This window comes from Neoarius graeffei, chromosome 24, assembly GCF_027579695.1.
Source record: "Neoarius graeffei isolate fNeoGra1 chromosome 24, fNeoGra1.pri, whole genome shotgun sequence".
Taxonomy (NCBI): Eukaryota; Metazoa; Chordata; class Actinopteri; order Siluriformes; family Ariidae; genus Neoarius; species Neoarius graeffei.
The window spans coordinates 1,123,652-1,146,693 of record NC_083592.1 but is presented as its reverse complement, the minus strand read 5'-3'; the positions used below and the strand labels follow the sequence as shown (position 1 = coordinate 1,146,693).

The 23,042-nt window shown below is 45.0% G+C and overlaps 1 protein-coding gene across 3 annotated transcripts in view; it reads left to right on the top strand.

Moving 5' to 3' along the window:
- lifra (LIF receptor subunit alpha a) overlaps nucleotides 1-22,646 on the top strand; it is a 33,692-nt gene extending 11,046 nt beyond the window's left edge. Inside the window, exons 5-20 of one of the 3 annotated variants that reach the window (XM_060907668.1) lie at nucleotides 900-1,175; nucleotides 1,306-1,435; nucleotides 1,550-1,624; nucleotides 1,848-1,978; nucleotides 2,072-2,205; nucleotides 2,388-2,541; nucleotides 2,757-2,821; nucleotides 2,892-3,111; nucleotides 8,213-8,401; nucleotides 8,523-8,624; nucleotides 9,612-9,761; nucleotides 9,946-10,083; nucleotides 10,179-10,272; nucleotides 13,767-13,833; nucleotides 14,843-15,383; nucleotides 15,466-22,646. In XM_060907668.1, the coding sequence (XP_060763651.1) occupies nucleotides 900-1,175; nucleotides 1,306-1,435; nucleotides 1,550-1,624; nucleotides 1,848-1,978; nucleotides 2,072-2,205; nucleotides 2,388-2,541; nucleotides 2,757-2,821; nucleotides 2,892-3,111; nucleotides 8,213-8,401; nucleotides 8,523-8,624; nucleotides 9,612-9,761; nucleotides 9,946-10,083; nucleotides 10,179-10,272; nucleotides 13,767-13,833; nucleotides 14,843-15,358 (2,441 nt within the window). In that variant the 3' untranslated portion in view covers nucleotides 15,359-15,383; nucleotides 15,466-22,646. Of the gene's footprint in view, nucleotides 1-899; nucleotides 1,176-1,305; nucleotides 1,436-1,549; nucleotides 1,625-1,847; nucleotides 1,979-2,071; nucleotides 2,206-2,387; nucleotides 2,542-2,756; nucleotides 2,822-2,891; nucleotides 3,112-8,212; nucleotides 8,402-8,522; nucleotides 8,625-9,611; nucleotides 9,762-9,945; nucleotides 10,084-10,178; nucleotides 10,273-13,766; nucleotides 13,834-14,842 lie in introns of all 3 variants that reach the window. The other 2 variants (XM_060907667.1, XM_060907669.1) reach the window with 2 other exon arrangements.
- Nucleotides 22,647-23,042: the final 396 nt, after the last annotated feature.

Below are 23,042 nucleotides of genomic sequence, written 5' to 3'. Positions count from 1 at the left end.
CAAAATGATCGTTTTTGAGCGTGCGTGCGCAACATTAAAGTCTGCATCACGCATCTTAGAATGTGCGCGCGCGAGGGAGACTGTGTGCTTGTTCATGTAGCGCATGCCAGACAAAGAGCATCCTGATTGGCTTATTTTGCTAAGTAACCCAATCAGCTTTCAGTGTGGGCGGGCTTTTATCTCTTTTCTCGAGGACCGGAGTTTTCAGCTGAGTCAGCGCAGCCTACAGGATCGGCATGGCAGAGAGAGCACGCGTGCCCCAAAAAACCAAAATACAAAACCCACTTCAGCTCAGATTACACAAAAGAATCTCCCTGTCCAATAATAATCTCCCTGTCCAATAATAATCTCCCTGTCTAATGATAAAGAAAATAAATAAATAAAAAAATAGCCAAAAATCATTAGCCTCTGGAACCCCTGGGTCATGGGCCCCGCCCTCCTGGGTCATGGGCCCCGCCCTGGTTTTTTCAGACTTTTTAAATATTTTTCATTCTCATCCCTGATTATAATAATCTGCTAACATGGTGGATGTTAGTAGGCTAACTCAGTTTAGTCATGAGCCTCATGTTATGTTCTCATTTTCTCACCGATTTATTTAACAGCAGAGAAAAATGTCACAGTATAATTCCAGTGTTCCCATGACAACCACCATCCATTCATCGCTAAATTAGCGAGTTAGGTTATATTTAGCACACAGGCTCTGTTATATTGTCCTCTAATCTCAGACCTGATTGGTCCATACACATGTAGCCCTGTTCCTGAATCAGATTCAAACTGAATCTCTCTCTCTCTCTCTCTCTCTCTCTCTCTCTCTCTCTCTGTGTAGAAAACAGACAACTGTTAGTTAGTCAGTTAATGAGTTAATGAGTGTAGTTATTAATGTGGTTGTGAATGTTCAGGTATGGACGTGCCGGATCAGCCACAGGCTAAGATGTACCCTCAGGATCCGGTGTTGGAGGTGGGTGGAAATGTGACGGTGTGCTGCATCACGCCGGAGGGCATGGCCTTTGGCAGTTTAGGATACGGGAAACAGAAGGTACCGGTGACCAGGCTGAGCCGCAGGAGCTACAGCACCACCATCACCAACCTGCACAAGTCCTCCTACACCGGCACCAACGTCCCCTGTTTCTTCAACGACTCCTCCATTCTCACTGGGACCGTGCTCTTCATCGGCTGTGAGTCTCACTGTCCACCTGTCTCTCTCACTGTCTGTCGCTCTGACACCTCCATCCTCACTGGCACCATGCTCTTCGGCAGCTGTGAGTCTCACTGACTGACCGTCTCACTGCGTGTGTGTGTGTTTAGATCCCCCAGGTGATGAGGGTCTGCAGTGTGAGACGCGGGATCTGCAAACAGCAGAGTGTCGCTGGAGCAAAGGAAGAGACACGGGCTTACAGAAACGTGATTTACTCACAAAGTACACACTGAACCACAGGTACACACACACACACACACGCACGCGTGCACACACAACAATAGATGTATACACAAACAATGTGTGTGTGTGTGTGTGTGTGTGTGTGTGTGTGTGTGTGTGTGTGTGTGTTAGAAATTGTACCGAGGATAGAAGAGACACAGGCTTACAGAAATGTGATTTACTCACAAAGTACACACTGAACCACAGGTACACACACACACGCACGCGCGCACGCGCACGCACACAACAATAGATGTATACACAAACAATGTGTGTGTGTGTGTGTGTTAGAAATTGTACCGAGGACAGAAGAGACACAGGCTTACAGAAACATGATTTACTCACAAAGTACACACTGAACCGCAGGTACATGCGCACACACACAGAACAATAGATGTATACACAAACTGTGTGTGTGTGTGTGTGTTAGAAATTGTACTGAGGACAGAAGAGACAGGAAACAGTGTCGTTCTGACCGCTGGGAGAACAGCTGGACTCTGGTGGCCAAGAATCCCCTGGGAATGGTCCAGCTCTCTGACTCCGCCCACATTGAACAGCGCAGTAATCATCAAATAAAATTATGAGTCAATCAAAACATAGGAGCTAATCTGTTCTCCTGTGCTGTGTCTAATCTCCATGTCTGATCTCCCGCAGTACGTCTGTTGGCCCCTGTGAGTGTGATGTCGGACGCTGAGGCGTGGAAGGCCCGTGTTCAGTGGAGCTGGACAGTGGAGGCCTATAAAACTCTGCCCCTGCTGTGCCAGGTGCTGCTGGACAGCGGAGACACTGTGAGTCACCGTTTAATCAGAATTACTCAACATTAACTAACCCAAAGTTAACTAACAGAAAATTAACTCCCCCAATGTAAAGTTACAGCAATAAATAACAACATTAACTAACCCAGTGTGTGTAACCCAGTGTGTGTAACCCAGAATTAACCAACCCACAAAAAACCTGTGTGTAACTACAGCGTAACTACACCGGAGTGGGACTATCCTCCGTGCTGTTGGACAGGCTGAGGCCGGACACTGAGTACTCGTTCTCTATTCGCTGTGCGTCTCTGCAGTATTTCTGGCGCTGGGGAGACGGGAGCGCCCCCTACAGCCTGCACACTAGCATGGACCGTGAGTTACTCCATCATTATTTCTTTAATCTAAATCAGACACTTCACCCACTTTTTCATCCTCATATACATTACAGACAGTAAACATTTCTGTTTCCATGGTAACAGATAATACTGAGGTGATGGGTGGGTGTGGCTTTAGGATTGTCAATAGTGTAGTATTTTAATAGGATTTCCAAAATAATGTGTGTGTGTGTGTGTGTGTGTGTGTTTCAGGACCTAACGCTCCAGACATGTGGGTGTGGAGGACCAGTGAAAAAACAGGACAGGTCATATGGAAGGTGTGTGTGTATATATACACACACACACACAGGGCATGTCTGTGATAAATAATTTTTGTCTGTCTCTCAGCCTCTCTCACCCAGGGACAGTCACGGTGCTCTGACAGCCTATGAGGTGTCTCAAAGAGACGGCGAAGAAGGCCGGTGGACAACTGTCTCTCTCCCCCCGAGTGTATCCAGCACTCCCGTTAGCCTTAGTAACAGCAGTGATGTCATGGTTGCCGTGGCAGCGCGGAACCTGGTTGGTCTCTCTCAGCGTAGCACAGTCACCGTCCCCCAGTACACTGCAGGTGTGGACGTGTTTATTTAATTTAATTAACACAGGGCTTGTCATTAACATTTAAACCCACTTGCCCTGGGGGGAAAGTGGGGGTTAATTTCCACTTGCCCACTATTTTGCAAGTACTTTATTTATTTATTTGGAAAACCATAGAATAGTTGTGAATTGCAACATCAAAAAATGAAGCTCACACATTGAGTTGAAGTCTGGTTATTGATTAAGTTTATTATTAAATTTGGTTATTGGTAACCTTTTACTTGTAACGGACAATTTTATCCAAAATAGTTTTTCCTGCCTTAGTCGATTTATTTCCATTTCACATGCACGCAGCTGTTGAAATGTTCAGTGTGTTTGTGTAGAACTCTCTCAGACTGTAGGTTCATTACTCCATAATGTAGAAATCATAAAATGGAAATCTATAACAAAGTTTGTATGAAGAAAACAATAGGGTGCCAAGACTTTTGAACAGTACTGTGTTTGAGAATATTTCATTTTTCTTTGTCATCCACCTCTAGGTTTAAAAAAAAAAAAAAAACCACACCCCGCACTGCATCATGACAGACAGGATAATGTTTGAGTTTAAAATTTAGTGTGTAAATTGTGGTTGTTTTTATATAGACCTGGCAACCTGCAACTGAATCAGTGCCGCCAGTCTGTCATGATGCAGCGTGGGGTTTTTGGGTTTTTCTTTTTTTTTTTTTTTTTAAATAAACCTAGAGCTGGATATATATAAATAAAAATCTCCTTCTCACCCCCGGGGGTGGGGGGGGGGGGTGGTATCCATGTCATCCTCAAGCTCGGGTCCTCTACCAGAGGCCTGGGAGTTTGAGGGTTCTGCGCAGTATCTTCGATGTTCCTAGGACTGCGCTCTTCTGGACTGAGGCTTCAGATGTTGTTCCTGGGATTTGCTGGAGCCACTCTCCCAGTTTGGGGGTTACTGCCCCAAGTGCCCCCACTACCACAGGGACCACGCAACCCTTGACCTTCCACATCCGTTCCAGCTGCTCTTTCAACCCTTGATACTTCTCAAGTTTCTCATGTTCCTTCTTCCTGATGTTGGCGTCAGCTGGGATCGCCACATCTATCACCACCACCCTCTTCTGCTCTTTGTCCACCACCACTATGTCCGGTTGGTTAGCCAGGATCTGTTTGTCAGTCTGGAAGCTGAAGTCCCACAGAACCTTGGCCCTGTTGTTCTCAGCCACCTTCTGTGGTATGGCCCATTGGGACTTGGGTATTTCTATTCCATACTGGTTGCAGATGTTCCTGTATACTATCCCAGCCACTTGGTTGTGCCTCTCCATGTACGCTGATCCAGCTAGCATCTTACACCCTGCTACTATGTGCTGGACTGTTTCAGGGGCTTCTTTGCACAGTCTGCATCTTGGGTCTGATCTACTCTGGTAGATCCTGGCCTCTATGGCTCTTGTGCTTATGGCCTGTTCTTGTGCTGCCATGATTAGTGCCTCTGTGCTGTCTGTCAGTCCTGCATTATCCAGCCACTGGTAGGATTTCTTGATATCAGCCACTTCCTCTATCTGACGGTGGTACATGCCATGTAGGGGTTTGTCTCTCCAGGTTGTCTGTTCCTCCTCCTCCTCTGCACTCTCATCAGGGTTCTGCTGCCTGAGACATTCACTTAGCAGTTCATCCTTTGGGGCCATCTTTCTGATGGATTTTCGATGTTTCATCCTGGACCGTGGTCTTGACGCTCACTAGCCCTCGGCCTCCCTCTTTCCGCTTAGTGTATAGTCTCCGGGTGCTGGACTTGGGGTGGAACCCTCCATGCATGGTGAGGAGCTTTCTAGTCTTGATATCTGTGGCTTCTATCTCCTCCTTTGGCCAGTTTATGATACCAGCGGGGTATCTGATGACTGGTAGTGCGTACATGTTGATGGCTCGGACCTTGTTTTTACCATTCAGCTGACTTTTCAGGACCTGCCTTACTCTCTGGAGGTATTTGGCTGTGGTTGACTTCCTTGTGGCCTCTTCATGGTTTCCATTAGCCTGTGGGATGCCAAGGTACTTGTAGCTGTCTTGGATATCACCTATGTTGCCCTCTGGTAGGTCAATCCCTTCAGTCCGGATCATCTTGCCTCTCTTTGAGACCATCCGGCCACACTTGTCCAATCCGAATGACATCCCTATGTCATCGCTGTAGATCCGGGTGGTGTGGATCAGCGAGTCTATTTCTCGCTCATTCCTGGCATACAGCTTGATGTCATCCATGTAGAGCAGGTGGCTGATTGTTGCCCCACTACGGAATCGGTACCCGTAGCCGCTCTTCGTGATGATCTGACTGAGGGGGTTCAGGCCTATGCAGAACAGCAGTGGCGATAGCGCATCTCCTTGGTATACGCCGCACTTGATGTTGACTTGGGCAATGGGTTTTGAGTTGGCCTCTAGGGTTGTCTTCCACATTTCCATTGAGTTCTGTATGAAGGTCCTTAGGTTCCTGTTGATCTTATACAGTTCCAGACATTCCAGTATCCATGTGTGTGGCATTGAGTCGTAGGCTTTCTTGTAGTCAATCCAGGCAGTGCACAGGTTGGTCTGTCTCTTCTTACAGTCTCGGGCGACTGTTCTATCGACCAGTAGCTGGTGCTTGGCTCCTCTGGTGTTACTGCCAATTCCTTTCTGTGCCTCACTCATGTATTGAGCCACATGCTTACTCATTTTTGCCGCAATGATGCCTGACAGGTTGTGCAGAGACAGGTAATTGGCCGGTAGTTGGATGGGATGGGTCCCTTCTGGGGGTCCTTCATGATTAGGACTGTCCTGCCTTGGGTTAGCCATTCTGGGTGGGTTCCATCCCTCAGCAGCTGGTTCATCTGTGCTGCTAGGCGTTCATGGAGTGCAGTTAGCTTCTTCAGCCAGTACGTATGGATCATATCGGGGCCTGGTGCTGTCCAGCTCTTCATCTTTGACACTCTTTCTTGGACGTCTGCCATTGAGATGGTTACTGGTTCTTGTTCTGGGAGGTTGCTGTGGTCAGCTCTTAGGTCCACTAACCATTGGGCATCGGTGTTGTGTGATGCCTTTCTTTCTTTCCCATATGTCTTTCCAGTATTTTTCCACCTCAGCTCTTGGTGGGTCTGACCGGTTGTTGTTCCCCTGCCATTGAGAGTACACCTTGGCTGGTTCAGTGGAGAACAGCTTGTTTATTCTCCTGGCCTCTCCTTCCTTGGTGTATCTCCTCAACCGGGTGGCCAGAGCTGTTAGTCGCTGTTTGGCAGTTTCGAGTGCCTCTGGTATGGAGAGTGAGTTGTACTTCCTGGGTGCCCCTTTATTCACCATGTTCCCTTTCTGTAGTTCAGCTAGCTGGCTAACTTCTCTCCGTACTGCCTTTATCTTGGCCTCTAATCGTCTCTTCCATGGTGGATACTGTTTGTTATGTCCCGAGCCCACCTTGTGTCCAAGCATCTCCATGATTACTGTTGCTGTACTGTGTATCAGCTTGTTGGTCTCAGTGATGGTTCTTGTGGAGATTGTCTTCAGAGCAGCATTCACATCTACTAGATCTTGTTCCAGTAGCCCATTTCTCATCAGTTTGCCCTGGTTCCCTAGCAACTGACGCAGACCTTGTTGACCCGGGCGACGTCTGAGCCGGTATGACTCTATCAGTTATGTTTTCACTCATTCCTGAGGTAGGCTGATATATCATGAGGGGTTTTGCCTAAGGACCCTTACTGGATGATGTTTTGCCCCGACCGGGATTCGAACCCCGATCTCCTGCGTCGTAGTCAGTGAGCATTACCACTGTACTATCCAGCTGATATTAAGAGCTGAGACTATCCAGCTGAGACTATGAAATAACATCTGGAACATATCTGGAATTATGTCTCATCTCATCTCATGAAAAAAATATATATTTATTTATTTATTTATTTTGCCCAAGACTACGTTCCTCCGATAGCAGAAACAAAGCTCCGGCTCTCTCTGCTCTTAATCTGTTCTGTTCTTTCAGGATTTATCGTACATGTCACTCCTTGTTGAGGTTGTTTTTTTTTTTTTTTTTAAATTATTATTTATTTATTTTTATGCCCGAGTTGTTTGAAACCAGTCTGGGTTTTCTGTGTCGAATAAGGAAGCGGCTTCACCTGTAAGGAACTCAAACCCTTTCATGAAGGCGCGAACTCGAATGCGAGCAGAAAGAAATAAAACGAGATTCTTAAGCAAACTCTTCCATCCTCACTTCCGGCTTTCTGTTTTTGTAAAATGCGTTTTAAATACAATCGTGGATTTCTCTGGTGTTTTCAGGCTGAGCTCCTCTCATGTTCTTTAACCGCTCGTTTCCTCGTTGTTCTTGTAGCATTTATTTCTATTTGTTAACATGTTTTCTTGATAGCGGGGAGACGGTGATGCCTTTTATCTATTTCTCTGTTTGAACAAACAAAAACGGCGCAAAAATGAACCATATTGAAGGCAGATTAAGCTGCTTCGATGAAAGACGGTGTCTGTCTGACCCCCGCTGTAATTATCATGTGATGTGTGACGTCATGCACAAGGGGTCTATAAACAGTAGGCGTACCGTACTACACCAGCAGGGGGGGATATAAAATAACTTGCAGAGCAGTAAATGAAACCGAGACTAAGAAAACAGCCAAGACATAATGGCAGATCCGTAGTGAGGGACGCTTTTAGGAACTGAAATAAAAGATCAAAAAGCCTCATTTTTGTGGCGCTAGTTGGTAACATATGCTCATTCCATCTTGCCCGGTCGGGCGTGTTGAGGACATATCCTGCTTACCCGCATGCATGTTTCACTTGCCCCGGGCAGTCGGGCAGTGCTTAATGTCGAGCGCTGTAACACAAGTGCACTAACACCGAGGGCACTCTTATGGAATAATAAAATTAAACAATAAGGAGAAGAGTAATATGAGCCTTTAACCCATGACAAATTTCTGTCATCATGTGATGGAAAATAATGTTTTTTAATCTTGATGGCAATAATAATAATAAACAACACTGAGTGTCTTAAGACTGCAGGCTGAACACGCCACCACTTCTGTGTTTGCAGATCAAACTTGGATGTAAAAGTGTGTGTGTGTGTGTGTGTGTGTGTGTGTGTGTGTGTGTGTGTGTGTGTGATTTATCCTCACTTCCTGCAGACTCGGAGTTGTCTGTATCTGAGCTGCTGGGAAATGGACAAGGTTTAACTGTTTCCTGGAACAGCGATCACAACTCCACACAAGGATACATGGTGGAGTGGGTGCCCACCTGTTGCTCCGCCTCCTCCACTTGCTCTGTCCAATGGGAGAGAGTTTCACCCTCCAACAGCAGCACTGTCATCCAATCAGGTGAGGGGGCATCTCCTACACTTCAGGGAAAAGTTTCTAAATATAACTAATCTGATGAGTGTTCAGCTAACTGATGTGTGTGTGTGTGTGTGTGTGTGTGTGTGTGTGTGTGTGTGTGTAGGATCTCTGGACCCTGGAGTGCAGTACACAATCTCCATTTTCACTTTGCTTCCTGAAGCGTCTGTCCTGCTGCAGAGACATTACGGATATGGACAGACACAGGGTAGGGGCCCCACCTAGGCACATTCTGCTGTGGGGGAAGTGATGAGGGTGTGTTTTCCTCAAAGCAGTGCTAATAGGGTTGCAACATGCAGAACCTGTCGTTCAAGAATATCAGATGCAAAAGCAACAACTTCAGAAGTGTTCAGTATTAAAAGTTGCACAAAGTAAATCCCAAGGTGAAGCCACTGGAGTCCTGAGGTGGACACGCCCCTTTCTTGAAAACCTTCTGCACTTCATCTCACTTGGAACCGAAGTGAAATATTCCACTTTCATAGTTATGGGTCTCTCAAATAGCCAGATATTTCCATTGAGTTATGAAGTTTGTCTAGAAAGTGATTGTCATGACCTGGCTCGAGCCATGACAAAAAGCAAGGACGCAGTATTAAGGCCAAAATAACAGATAACGTATTCTAACAAAATAACACCCATATAGACAAACGAAACAAAAAGCGATGGAGAGTGAGCGTCAGTAAAGTCAGTAGCCTGAGGTGCGTGCGTGGATGAGTGGACAATATGATGTGGTGCGCTACATGGGACAAAACCGACGCGCGGTGATGGGAGAGAAGAAAGCTCCACTGGGATGAGGGGGAATCAGATTTAAAGGCGTGGAGACGCCGGGCCCGGGTGTCTCCAATTCTGCCGACGGGCTGCGGCCACGCCTACTGAAATGACGCAGACGCAGACAGGCCAGCAGACCATCACAGTGATGAACACCGGTTTTATAAAACCTGCATGATGTGTGTGTGTGTGTGTGTAACCTTACAGCGTATAATAATTATTACTCTGGCTTTAATATTGGTAAAGAGCACAGTAGGACACACTTTAGTCCAGAACACTTTATGATTGTAGTATAGTTTGTGACATTGTTGTTAATACAGTGTTTTACACACACACACACACACACTGTTCCCTATACAAGCCACATAAATACCATTATTCCAGCGTTAACTGTGTGTGTGTGTGTGTGTGTGTGTGTGTGCGTGCGCAGTTCCTTCTGTGTCTGTGGGAGTGCTGTCTGCTGTCCAGTCCGGCTCAGACGTTGTTCTCTCCTGGACTCCTGTTCCTGTGTGTGAGCGAAAAGGTTTCGTGCTCGGACACACTGTTTATCTGGCTGATGCCTCCAACCTCAGCCTCATAGGTGACCCCACACACACACACACACACACACAAATATATACACACTGCAAATTTACAACAACTTGCCTTTCCTCTTACTATTACAGCTTTTGTAAGGTTAAACATACAGTGATGCTTTTAACTGATGTAAATTAACAACTGTTCACTTAAAGCCTAATGAAGGGTGTGTCTGTGTGTGTGTGCAGTTAACCTGACTGATCCTGCATTGAGCTCATACACAGTAAAGAGTCTGCCTCTGGGTTCCTATAAGTTCACAGTGAGGTCGTACACTTCAGCTGGAGAGGGAATGGAGTCCACCATCTCCATCAAAACCGAGTCTGACAGTAAGATCACTTCCCTCCACTTTAAACACACAGCAGTAACTTCTTATACACGGGAGGGTGTGTGGGATGGTGATATCGTGTGTGTGTGTGTGTAGCTGATCTGATGTTGGTGGAGATTCTGGTGACGTTGGGATCGATGTCCCTCTGCCTCCTCATCATCACCGTCTTCTGCTACAAGAAGAGACAATGGTACATTTCTCCTCACATTCATGATGAAGAATCTTCTGAAACTGTAATCACACTAACACACACGCTGTAAAGCATGTTATAAACACATTACTAATCCCAGAGGTAAACCGTGACCTTACTGACCTTCTCTGTGATGTTTCAAATCTTTATTAATAAAGAGATGAGATGAGGTCGAATTGGACGTCAGAAAAAAAAATCAAGTAAATGTGTATTTGGTGTCCAAACTGTGTGCCGTGAGTATCCCGTGGTCACTGTGCACACGTTCAGCGTAACCAAGTGGGAGGAAAGATGGCGACAAAAAATAGTGTGGAAAACAATTCCCAGCATGTTTACTAACACGATGGTGTAAGTGAGGAAACCTCAGCATTTCTCCCTAAACATAACCAGACTTTCCTAAACCCGTACAGTGGCTCTAAACACGGTTTTATACATCAGGATTATCTCTCAAACTCTCCTGACTGACTGGAATCGTTTATAATCAGGTCGGGTTGTGTTAGTGTATATAAATTCTCACACTCGTTCACAACTACAATTAGTCTTCTTACAATCTTACAAAGCTCCGCCCTTTTTAAGATCTGTAGCCGAATCAGTCGTGCTACTGGGTAATGAAGCAAATTCCAAAGTCCCAGCTTCTAAAATCTGAACACGATTAGGGAATTCTGGTGAAGTGAATGTTATTTCAGCAATGCAGACAGTGTGGAATTTGTTTCTATGGTAACCAGGGCAGGAATTTCACGAGGGCCATGGCCGCCCTCTCAGTTTGGCCTTGTGCCCTTGGAAAAAATGTCTGCCGTAAGGCCACAGTGGCCCTGATGCCTTGCGGTTTTGAAGTCTGCCTCGTGACTGCCAATAGGCTTTAACATCACCTGCGTCTATAGAGAAAAAATGCGTCTTTTGATGACATTCTGGATTCTTACTGGGCAACTCATCAGTGGTGGCTCGGACTCGAGCCTGGCATGAACCGCTCCGACGCGCTATAATGACACCAATCTATCACCAGCCAATCAGGAGACTTAATCAAACGCGTCCCCCGCTCACCAATCTATCACCAGCCAATCAGGAGACTTAAACACATCCCCCGCCCACCAATCTATCACCAGCCAATCAGGAGACTTAATCAAACGCGTCCCCCGCTCACCAATCTATCACCAGCCAATCAGGAGACTTGATCAAACGCGTCCCCCGCTCACCAATCTATCACCAGCCAATCAGACTTAATCAAACACATCCCCCGCCCACCAATCTATCACCAGCCAATCAGGAGACTTAAACACATCCCCCGCCCACCAATCTATCACCAGCCAATCAGGAGACTTAATCAAAAGCATCCCCCGCCCACCAATCTATCACCAGCCAACCAGGAGACTTAATCAAACGCATCCCCTGCCCGCCAATCTATCACCCGCCAACCAGGAGACTTAATCAAACACATCCCCCGCCCACCAATCTATCACCAGCCAATCAGGAGACTTAATCAAAAGCATCCCCCGCCCACCAATCTATCACCAGCCAACCAGGAGACTTAATCAAACGCATCCCCCGCCCACCAATCTATCACCAGCCAATCAGGAGACTTAATCAAACGCATCCCCCGCCCACCAATCTATCACCAGCCAACCAGGAGACTTAATCAAACGCATCCCCCGCCCGCCAATCTATCACCAGCCAATCAGGAGACTTAATCAAACACATCCCCCGCCCGCCAATCAGAAGACTTAATCAAACACATCCCCCGCCCACCAATCTATCACCAGCCAATCAGGAGACTTAATCAAACACATCCCCCGCCCGCCAATCAGAAGACTTAATCAAACACATCCCCCGCCCACCAATCTATCACCAGCCAATCAGGAGACTTAATCAAACACATCCCCCGCCCGCCAATCAGAAGACTTAATCAAACACATCCCCCGCCCACCAATCTATCACCAGCCAATCAGGAGACTTAATCAAACACATCCCCCGCCCACTCGTGTCCGCGTCTGAGACGTTGAATTTCCACAGAAGGAGGGAAGAAGTTGACTGAGGTAAGACTGTGTGATAAATTAACGAACGAATAAGAGAGGAGTTTCAACATACAGGGCTTAAGTTTGTTAGCGTTAAATAAGCATTGCTTGTACAGTAACGTTATGTCGTTACAACGCTGACCCACTTTTAACGTGCCGAGTACCGACTGTAGCCGCTAACAAATGATAATTAGCTTGCTGTCAAGTTTTCCTTTGTCGAGCTTTAAGCGTGAGGTCATGGATGCTCCTACTGCTTGTTCCTGCTGTAATATGATGCGTGATGTGTGCTGGTGTCTGTTCATAGCCACTTTTTTAATCTATGCAGTTAGCGTTGTTTTGTTACTAGTATTGTAAGTTTCTTTTTGCTGTTTAACCGAAGTGTAACTGCTGCCATCTTGGCGAGATCACCATCGCAAGAGATTTTATCTCATTGTTTTAGGCGTCATTACAACATTAACATTTATTTATTTACCCCCCAGTAATAATTATGCTAAAAATATAAAAATGAGTAACCCACTGACTGTCTCATATACTCTTCATATACTCACACTGTTTAAGTAATGCAGTAAAACTCATCTTTAAAAGTGGAATTTACTCAAACTGTTTGCGTTGAATGAACTTTGGTGTTAACAGTGTAATAGTGTTGCAGTGTTCCGCAAATTTGCAATTTAATATTTCAGATCTTGAGACATGAAAGTGCTATTTTAAAAAATAAAAGGTCAGAAATGTTTTCTTTGTCGTCTATTTAGTTCATTTTATTTCCTCAATAATTGTCCTTGATTGAGAAATGGGTCTGGGCTCTTATGGGTTAATCAGTAGCCTGCATGCGAGTATGTGTTCCATTTACAGTCAAACATTCTGATGGACTCCAGGCTCAATGCTGATGAATCAAAAATCTGCGTAGTAGTACAGTCTGAAGATGCTCTCGCACATTCGGGGTCAACTGAACAAAAATGACGGGAGGATATAGGTTTAATAAGTTTTACAGTTTTTGAAGTGAGTGATGGATCGATAAGTTTAGATGTGTTGAATATTTTCTTATCTTCAGACAGAATAGTGTAGGAGACGTTTCTTTACCTGCTTGATAGTTTCGACTGAGACTCCAATCTTCCTCAGAAGAGTCATTAGTCCTTAAATTAAATTCATTATAGACGTGAACTTAAAATCATTGTTTTATTTTATGGCCTGGGTGCCCTGGCTTTTGGCCTTCGTGCCCTCAAAAAATTGACAGCACAAAAGGCCAAGTGGCCCCGCCCCTAAAACAACGAAATTCCAGGCCTGATGGTAACAGTCAATATCTCCAGTTAATGTGTATAAAATTAGAAAGATTGAACCCTAGTGCGTTCTCAGACACACACGCCTCTTTTTTTTATATACACACACACACACACACACACTGATGATCATGTTTATTGTATAATTTGTTGTTGCACTGTTTGGACTTGTGTGTGTTAATATGTTGTCAATATGCTGTTTATTAATGTTCAGGGTGAAGAAAGCGTTCTATCCTGAGATTCCTGGCCCTAAACTCACCGGGAATTGGTCAGCTCCACCGGTAAATTTTCACTCGCTCGCTCACACACACACACACACACACACACACACACACACACACACACACACACACTTTGCCTCTTGTCTGAAGTCTTAATGTGTAACTGAGAAAGTTAATTATTTACCTAGCGTGCTGTTTATACAGACCGTGAGAGCGGGAATGAATCCGAACCCTCAGAAACATCCACATTTCCCTCACATGCTGATTAAAGTGAGACCCTACGCAAGTTAACATTAACATCTGGCACAACCAACTCCGTTTCCTGTCTACAGAGAAATCTAAACTTACTTTTCGCACGTTATGAACTCGGAGTTGCTGGGACAGAATAACGTTCAGATCTTCAAATGACCCGCGACTGACTTTCCACATTTGATGATAAAGCATTATGCTTGCTGATTGCATCGATCAGCTGTGAACCAAAATTTAATCTTTAATAAAGTTCCACAGCACGATGAGGTAATAACACTTATTTACCGTTTTTGCTCCTTTTGTTTTTATGGAATAGCCCAAATCCATCTTGGTTAGCAATGTGGTGTAAGTTAGCTCCGTAGTGAAAAGGTAATGTTCACAGTGTGATTTTAAAACATGGCCCTTTGTGTAATTTTTCACATGTAAAGTTAAACCAGTTTGATACTTTTAATGGAGTGGTTTTTGATATTTTGCACTTTTTTAAATAATAAGACTTTGAGCGTAATGAAAATGTTCTGCTTTAATAAAAGGGTGAGAACGAGCCGGGTGTTTAGCACATTGTGTGCTGATTACATTTCTTTCTGTTCAAGGCACTTCCTGCATTTTGTTAATTTTAATCTGGAATGGTTTGCTAGCATTGTGTAGCTAGGCTAGCACATGAGACCAGACAGCAAACTTGTGACGGGTTTGTATTTGATCGGTCCTGTTTGTTTCTGTGCTTTAAAAAAACCCCATAAATGATTTTATTGTTTGTTTGTTTGTTTGTTTGTTAAATGGGTTTAGCGTGAGGATTATAATTATTGTGTGTTTATGTGAACAGGGTCCTCTGGACTTGAAGCCCCCCACACACAGCCTGGTGCACATCGTGGAGAGTCCGGATAAGGAAGGCGTTGTCACGGTGCCGGGCGGACAGGCAGAGGGGAACCATGACGACGAGAACGATGATCAGAACGTCGAAATGGACACGGACTCGGACGAACCCGGCGTGCTGCGCTACTACAACCAGCTGGTGAGTGACACCTCCGACTGTTCCACGAGCTCCATGGATTCAGCGCAGACACAGGTGACCTACACAGGAATCCAAAGCCCCTCCTACCGGCCCCAGAACCAGCCTGAGGCGGTGTTTGAGGCGGAGTCCCAGGAGGAGAGCCCTAGCATGGGCTACAAGCCGCAGTGCTCGTGGAGGCCCGGTTCTCCGGAAAACGAAAACTTCTGCGGCTCGCTGGGAAGCCCCACCTCGGTGACGTCATCACAGTTCCTCATCCCAGAATCCTCGGAGGAACATCCAGAGTCCTCAGGAAGCTGGTTCCAAAACCTGCTCTCTGGCAAATTCTAGTTAGCATTAGCATTTAGCTTTAACGGTCAGACATCACTACTACTCATTAAAGGCATTATGGGATGGATTTCTCGGGTCCTTCTTAACTCCTGTTTCTTTCTGTCCAGGACATTTAGAATTGAGGACATTTCAGTGTCTCCTCACTCACCCTGCATTCCATTTCAGAAGAAGCTGCTGAAGTAGGGCGTGTGCTCGGATTGGGCAGCGAGAGATGAGTTCTGTCCATTCGCAGGGCAGCGTAAAGCCCACCGTTTCCCCCTAATGATGGACAGAGTTCTGAAGATTTATTAACTTTGACCTTGTGATTTAAAAGGTTTTCTTATTGTAAATCATTTTACTGGAGTTAAAACACTACTGCAGAGGCTAGTGATGAACATTTCAGCTTTAAAGGAGCAGTTCATCCAAAAACTAAATGTACACAATGTTCCTGTCGACCACCTGGCTAACCAGCTAATATAACTAACAGCTAACGGCCGCCGGGTTAGCGTCAGGTGTCTCCCTGGGCGTGTGACATTATTGGTTGAACTATAAACGTGTATATAAATGTGTCCTATAGAGGGCGCTGTGCTGAACCATGTAGCTGTTCTACCAAGTATTGTGTTTGTTATCCATCAGGCCTTTTGAAGTCCTTTGATGTTTGATGGACAGGTCACACTCGCTCTGGTATAAGCTCACTGATGTTATGGCATTATTTGTAAACTGAACAAAAACGTGAGGGCGGGGCTAACAGAGGAACCAGTCAGGTCGCTGTACACCTGATTGATCGCCTGTGTAACGCTGCAGTGATTTAGATTTGTGTGTGTATATATTTCCCAAGTGCTCTGACTTTATTGCCTTAAAGTATTCACAGATTATTAGCTTTCGCTTTGCTTTTACCCGAGACCAGACACCGAATGATGTTTGTTTACGCGTTTTAAGATTCTCTGCTTCTGAGGATTTTTAAGAATATATTTCAAAACATCTTTAAGATTGCATCTGCTTAAAATGCATTTAAAGAAACTGTTTAGTGAAATCTAAAATGTCCACAATGTTCTCGTAGGCGATTAACTGAGGCGTGCTCTTTATTCAGCGCTGGACTTATGAAGCTAATGTAGCGAAGTGTCAAAAGTCACCCAGAATCCTTCCCTCTACTCTCATGAAACCACGCCCTCTAGAGCCTGTTCACAGGCCACGCCTCCTAGGCCCTGCCTGGAGGCCTCATCCTCTTGGCCCCACCCCCTAGGTCCTGTCCCATTGGCCAAACCTACTAGGCTCCATCCTGATACTTGACCCTCTTTGCCCAGCCCCTTAAATTCTGGTTCTATAGGTCCCACTAGGGATCGACCGATATGTTTTTTTTTTTTTTTTTTTTCAGGGCCGATACCGATTATTATGGAATTGGGATGCCGATAACCGATATGTGCAACCGATAAATGTAAACATTATAATTCACATGAAATTAAACATAGCATACACTGACACAGACCTTCATAAACATGAAATGTATGTTTAATTGTAAAATTGAACATGAAATTTTGTGCAGGGAGATGCCAGCAGCATTTGTACAATAAAGTCAAACATTAGTTAGAATAAAATGAGAAATAAAATAATAATAAAATAAATATTCACCAGTAAAAAAATAAATCACTCCCTACTATATTACAGCTCACCATTTTCAGTGGAAAATAAATGAAAATGCACTCTGGATTCTTTTACACTAAGAACTAAGTAAGACTTACCAACTTCAAGTAGTTTTTAAATAACAAATCAAGTGTCGGGAGCTGCCTGCAGCATTTTTTAAAAAGTAAAATCAAACATAGTCGGCTATCGCTCCCTATTATGTAACAACTTAACAAGTAACCATCTACGGCTCTGCTCCTTTAAGGGTATATCACTTTCCGAATCAGAAGCGCTAGCGAGGAGAATCACTTGCGCAAGAATTATAAATACCAGTGGAGTACATTACAGCGCAATGTGAAGTAGCATAAGAACATTTAAGTCAAGAGTTTAATTGATGTATTTCGTTCATTAGCGTTTATCCAAGCAAGTGTGCATCCACGACACAATTAATTACTGAGCCCACAACAAGCGTCCTGACAAACTCCCTACAGTATTACACAGCCTACTAGCACCATATCACACCTGGCGTGTTTAACTGTTCAAATAGCGCTTTATAAAGTTACCGAACATATACAAGTGCAATGCGCTTTCTGAGCACGAGTCACGTCATGAAGTTTACTCATCACCATAACAAATAGCCAGTAGGCTTGCGCTAGCCTACAGAACACAAACACTGTTTTATTTCGTCTTCCCTTGACCACCTCTCTGTATGGCTGTCATTCTACTGTTCGAGTAGAACTACTGACACATTCACAACGTTTCCAGACGGGGATTTAAAAATGACTGCAGCCTGCGTTATGCTGGGGACTGCTTACTATGGACAACATTACATGGAGTTTCAGCGAGACTAGTTGGTTGCAGGCTAATTCAAGTGCTTCCTTCCGTAAGCTAAGTTTGCCTGGCTACACAGATGCAAATGGACAATTTTAACGAGTAGTAGATGAAGAACGTAAACATATAACGATGTTGTGCTTTTGCAACTTGTGCGTTTGTGACTTATTGCGGCAAAAGCAGCGTGTCCTTACCTTGAAGTGGGATCTGCTTCTGCCCGAGTGCCCGTACGGCCGCCTTGAAACAGTTCACAGTGTTTAGCTACGCGTGTTGATTGGCTATATCTCTTGTGCCGCTTCTGCCCGAGTGCCCGTATGGCCGCCTTGAAACAGTTCACAACAAATCAGATGTTGTGGTGGGCGGGACCGTGTTCTTGAACTCAGAGAGGCGAGTGCAGGAAAGGACGTGCAGTGACAGTCGCGTTAGGAACGAAATGGCTGCAAAAAGGCATGTTATTGGCATATCGGTGGAAATTATGGCCGATACCGATAACCCTAAAAATGCAGAATATCGGCCCGATATATCAGCCAGGCCAATTATCGGTCGACCCCTAGGTCCCACCTCCTAGAACTCATCTTTAAAATTCATTCTCATGGCCCTGTTGCTTATGTCCTGTCCTCTAGACCACACCTCCTAGGCCCCTCCCTTAAATCATAGTTCATAGGTCACACCTTCTAGGCCCAGCCCCTAGACTTAACCCCACTCCTGTCCTTTAGGCCACACCCCTGAGGTTTCACCTCTAAAAGCCAGATTGTAGCACTAGCTGTTTATTAAATAATGATGATTACTAATGAGTGATGTAATAATTATGTGGCATAATGATGTCACACGTTGTTTATAGAAAGGATTCTGGGAAACTAAAATAGACCTCATTAGCACCAACAGCCTCCTTAGTGACCTTGGCCTTGTAGCTGCAGTATAAAAGGAGACATGTTCTATCTGATTGATTCACTTTGTACTGAAGCTGTTTAGTGTGTGTGTGTGTGTGGGGGGGGGGGGGGGTTAGCTGTCACTACTGAGCAGCTGAGAAACACTATTAACACAAACCCATCATCTCATGTGACGGTCGGTCGGTCGGTCTGCCTGACTGTCCTCGGTGAGTGGGCGTGTGCTGATGATCCCTCGCACCGTATCTCAGGTGGGTTTCAGAATCACAGTAATGGAGCAGGAGGGTGCCTGGGTAGGGCGCGAGTGAGGCCGGAGGTGAAGTCTGTCCCATGCAGAAGGCAGCTTAATGACGGGTGGGTCATGGGGACGCGTGAATTATTTTAATTTCACCTTATTTTTTAAAGAGTTGATGAAGAAAAGCCAAACCCACAATTCTTTTGGGTATGATAGAGGGAGAACCAGAACTGCCATCTCCTCACCAACACTCATCTCCTGACATTGTCGTCATGGTTACATTCATCTTTCACATGTTAACACAGCCCCTTGAAGTCAGTTCTTTCACCAGGTACCTGGTTGCGTTCGCGTTCTTCTGGTTGTGTCTGATGCTGGTCTTCCACCAAACGACTCTTGGAGAGGTTTCAGTGTCACAGACGAGCGTCCAGCGTCACAGTAGAATCAGAGTTCTGCTCGACTTGTGGTGGGCTCCCGTCATCTCGATTGTTTGGTGCGAGGTGGTCCAGATCGGATCGCTGTCTTAAGTCTCTTTTCCTCGTCTTGACGTTCCTTTAATATCAGCCGTGCTTAGTTTTGGCTCATGGAAACAGTGACCTGATAAGATTCCAGTCTTTTACGAAATGATAGATAATCACTAGAAACGCCGTTTGGTATAAAGTAACTCTGTCGCTAATGACACACCGCCAGAGGGGGTCAGACTTTAGTCTCTGAGAACACTTTTAAAAGTGTACGAGTAACATAAGCTGAAAAATGGGTCCCCTCTGGGTCCGTGTGGCTTATAAATAAGAGTTTTCTGACGCTGTGTCCATACAGTAAATACAGCATATAGATTTACTCTGTGAGGCAGGAGCCACAAAAATGTAGCGTAATCCAAAAATGAGCAATTTAAAAATCACAGAAGTAAAATATACCAAGTGTCTGTACTTTATATTATTCTCCTCTTCCCTCTTACAGTTTTCCAAACTGAACCCTCCGAGCCGAGGCGGACACACACACGCTGTCGCCACGACCCAAACTCTTATTTCCTGGAAATGGCCCGGCACTAGAGCTCAGTGGAACGCACTTTCCCTCTGGAATAAGCATAAACGTGTCTGAAAGCCATTTCTTTAGCCCTTTTATTTCGAACAGTGAACCGAATTGTTTACACTCACCGGCCATTTTAATAGGAACATGTGTGCGCGCAGTGTGCGATCGTTACACTTTTACAGCACGATGACGTAGTGGCTCGCGCCTCTATATGAGGCAGTAGACACAAAAATGAGTGAGGGATTGTAAGTAAACAAATAAACGAGTGATGTGTAACGAGAGCATAAACGTGTAGCTATAGCATCGTTATAGTATCATAAACCATGATAAAAAGATTGGCAATTACCACGATAAACATCAGCACATGCCTACTGTGTGTGTGTTTAGTTACTGAAGCTCTAAATACTACTGTGATATTTTATAAAGGTTATGAGTTTTATTAAGGTTACTGATTAGTTTATTAATGACCGATGCAGCACTTTGACTGTAAGCTGTTTGTGTGGGCGGAGTTAACGTGTCAGTTTTTACAGATTTTGCTGTGAAGCTCATTCAGTGTTTAAGTTACTTAAAATCTGCATTTTTTTTTTTTTTTACTTAATCAGTTAAACAGATTATTTTTTGTTTTGTCTGAAATGTATCTGACCGTGACATGCTGTGTTCCAGTCCTGTGTCTAACCCTTCCCCTTATTCACTTCTGCTTGGTCGAGTCCCCTTGCGTGGACAGACTTTATTTCACTTCATTACTTTAGTGAAGTGTGCGAGATGAGTGTTGGATAACGACCGAGTCGACAACAGTGACTACGTTTACATGCACATCCAAATCGAGCTGCTGTCGGTAATCGAGCTGAAGGTCCCAGCAGGGTGCCAGAGAAATCCAATCCTACATGCACACAAGGAAATCGGGCTATTGTGTGAGGTGCATTGTGCACCCGAGCCACAGGGGGCGCAACACGCCCCATCGTGTTGGTACACTTCCGGTTGTCGTCATGAAGAAGAGCTATTCAAGAGTGTAAACAAAGTTATCAGTTCCGTGTTCTCCATTGCGCGTTTTTCTCCCGCCCATGAATTTTAATATATTCAACTCCTTAAGCTGAATGAGCATGAACTCTGTCTCCTCATTGCTCCAGAAGTGCACGTTTCTGCTTGCCTGTGGCAGTGGGGGCGTGGTCAAGCGCCGGTCTGTGACAGGAGGGCGGAGCCAGGGAAGGTGAGTGGCAGAATCACTACACCTGACGGTAATTAACCTGTGTTTGTGTGTCTTCCCAGTAACCGCGCCCTATTTAAGGAGGCAGAGGGAGAGCTCATCCCGGGACTAGAACACAGCGCGCGTGTGTGTGTTTTTCTCTCAAGAATAAAAGTAGGCTGTTAAACTGAAAAGTCTGACAATAAAAAGCCTATTAGTACCAGAAGCTTTGTCCTGCCGTCCTCTGTGCTCCACCCACACTTCAGAGAGCTCTACATCGCCATTTTCTCTTCTTCGTTTGTTCCTCCTGACCTCTTCTGCTGCTCGCTACTACTGTTGTCATGCCGACCGAGGCTGTTGTGTTTCCTGCTTGTGGTCTCGTCACTTCCGGAAGTAGCTCGACAACTAGCTCGATAGGGTATACATGCACAAAGTAGCTCAGCAGAAATCGCATAAACTAGGTCGTGTAGCTCGATTCCGAGAAATCAAGTTCGGTTCAATTTCAGCCGAATTAAGGTGTATACATGGCATTTTGAACTTCGATTTCAGTCGAGCAACGGCAGAAATTCGATTCTCTCTATGTGCATGTAAACGTAGTGACTGTGGACTACAGAAGCATGTTTAATTACCCAGAATGCACTTCTGCTATCCAACACATTTTTGTTGTTTTAATTTTGTTGACAGATCTTTTTAAATTTTAAACTGAAATGTTAACTTGCATCTCATTTCTGTGTGTTTGCTCCATGTGTGTATAACAGCTGATGGAACTGCACTAATGGCTAATTAACACACTCGCTAGTGAGTGAGACTGTGAGGGAAGCCGAGTGCACTTCACAGCTGGACTCTGTCCACCTGAAACAAGTCCCGCACTCTGATTGGTCACTGCAGGCTTCTGGGTGGTTAGGGGAAGTGGACGAGGGCGCAGTGGGAACCGAACTGGAACCAAAAGAGCAGGAACTGGAAGCTGTTACACAACACGCTCGCGTGTTAGAGAGCTGTATTTTACACTTTGTTTTTATTTTTATTCACACACTAATTAAGCTGATTACATGTAAATATGATTTGGTGTGTGTGAGATTGTTTGTTTGTTTTTAGGGTCTTTTGTAACACACAGTTCTGTTATCAGAGGTCGTGTTCTGATTGGGTGGACGTTCCCTAGGGAGGCAGCATGAGGACACTTGTCTTCCAGCAGTCCTGATATTGGACCGATTTCTAATTTCAGGCAGTCTAGTGCACTACATAGTTTTACCGTTTCAGGACGCAGCCCATATCAGAAATGATCTGATGATCAGAACTGTAGTGCGCTACATGGGAGCGAGGGATTCAGCATAGCAGGACACTAAAACTGTTTGTGACTAAACTCAGCTACAGATATTACTGTTGTGATATGGAAGTGTATAAATATGTAACAGACGTTATAATCCAACACTAACGTGTGTGTGTGTGTGTGTGTGTGTGTGTGCGCGCGCTGAGACGCTAACCCTACAGTATGTATAAGGATCGATGGTAATAAAGAATCTGAATCCAGCTGTGTTTGTGTTTATTTGATTTGCCAACAAACTACTGCAGCAGCGGAGGATGGCTGGGCTTGCAATAATGCTGTAGGTCACAAGTTAAAATTCAGTTCATTATGACAAAATTTGTTTTCTCAGAATAATGAGTTTAATAATTTCATTAACGCAAGAAAACATCAGGCGTATTTCTATTCACCAGAGATCAGGACTCTCCAGCGTGCACAGATGGCGTCTTAACCGCAGCGACTGATTAAAGCTGCAGATGTGAAGGAGCGAACAGGATGAAGGAAGGAAGGCATCAGGCTGCGTTTCAGTCGCTCTAACAGGCAGAAATTCCGCTGTGTCTCTGAGAGAGAACATGCAGATCAGTCCCTGTCCCCTAAGGACAAGACGAGCCTGGCTTCTGTCA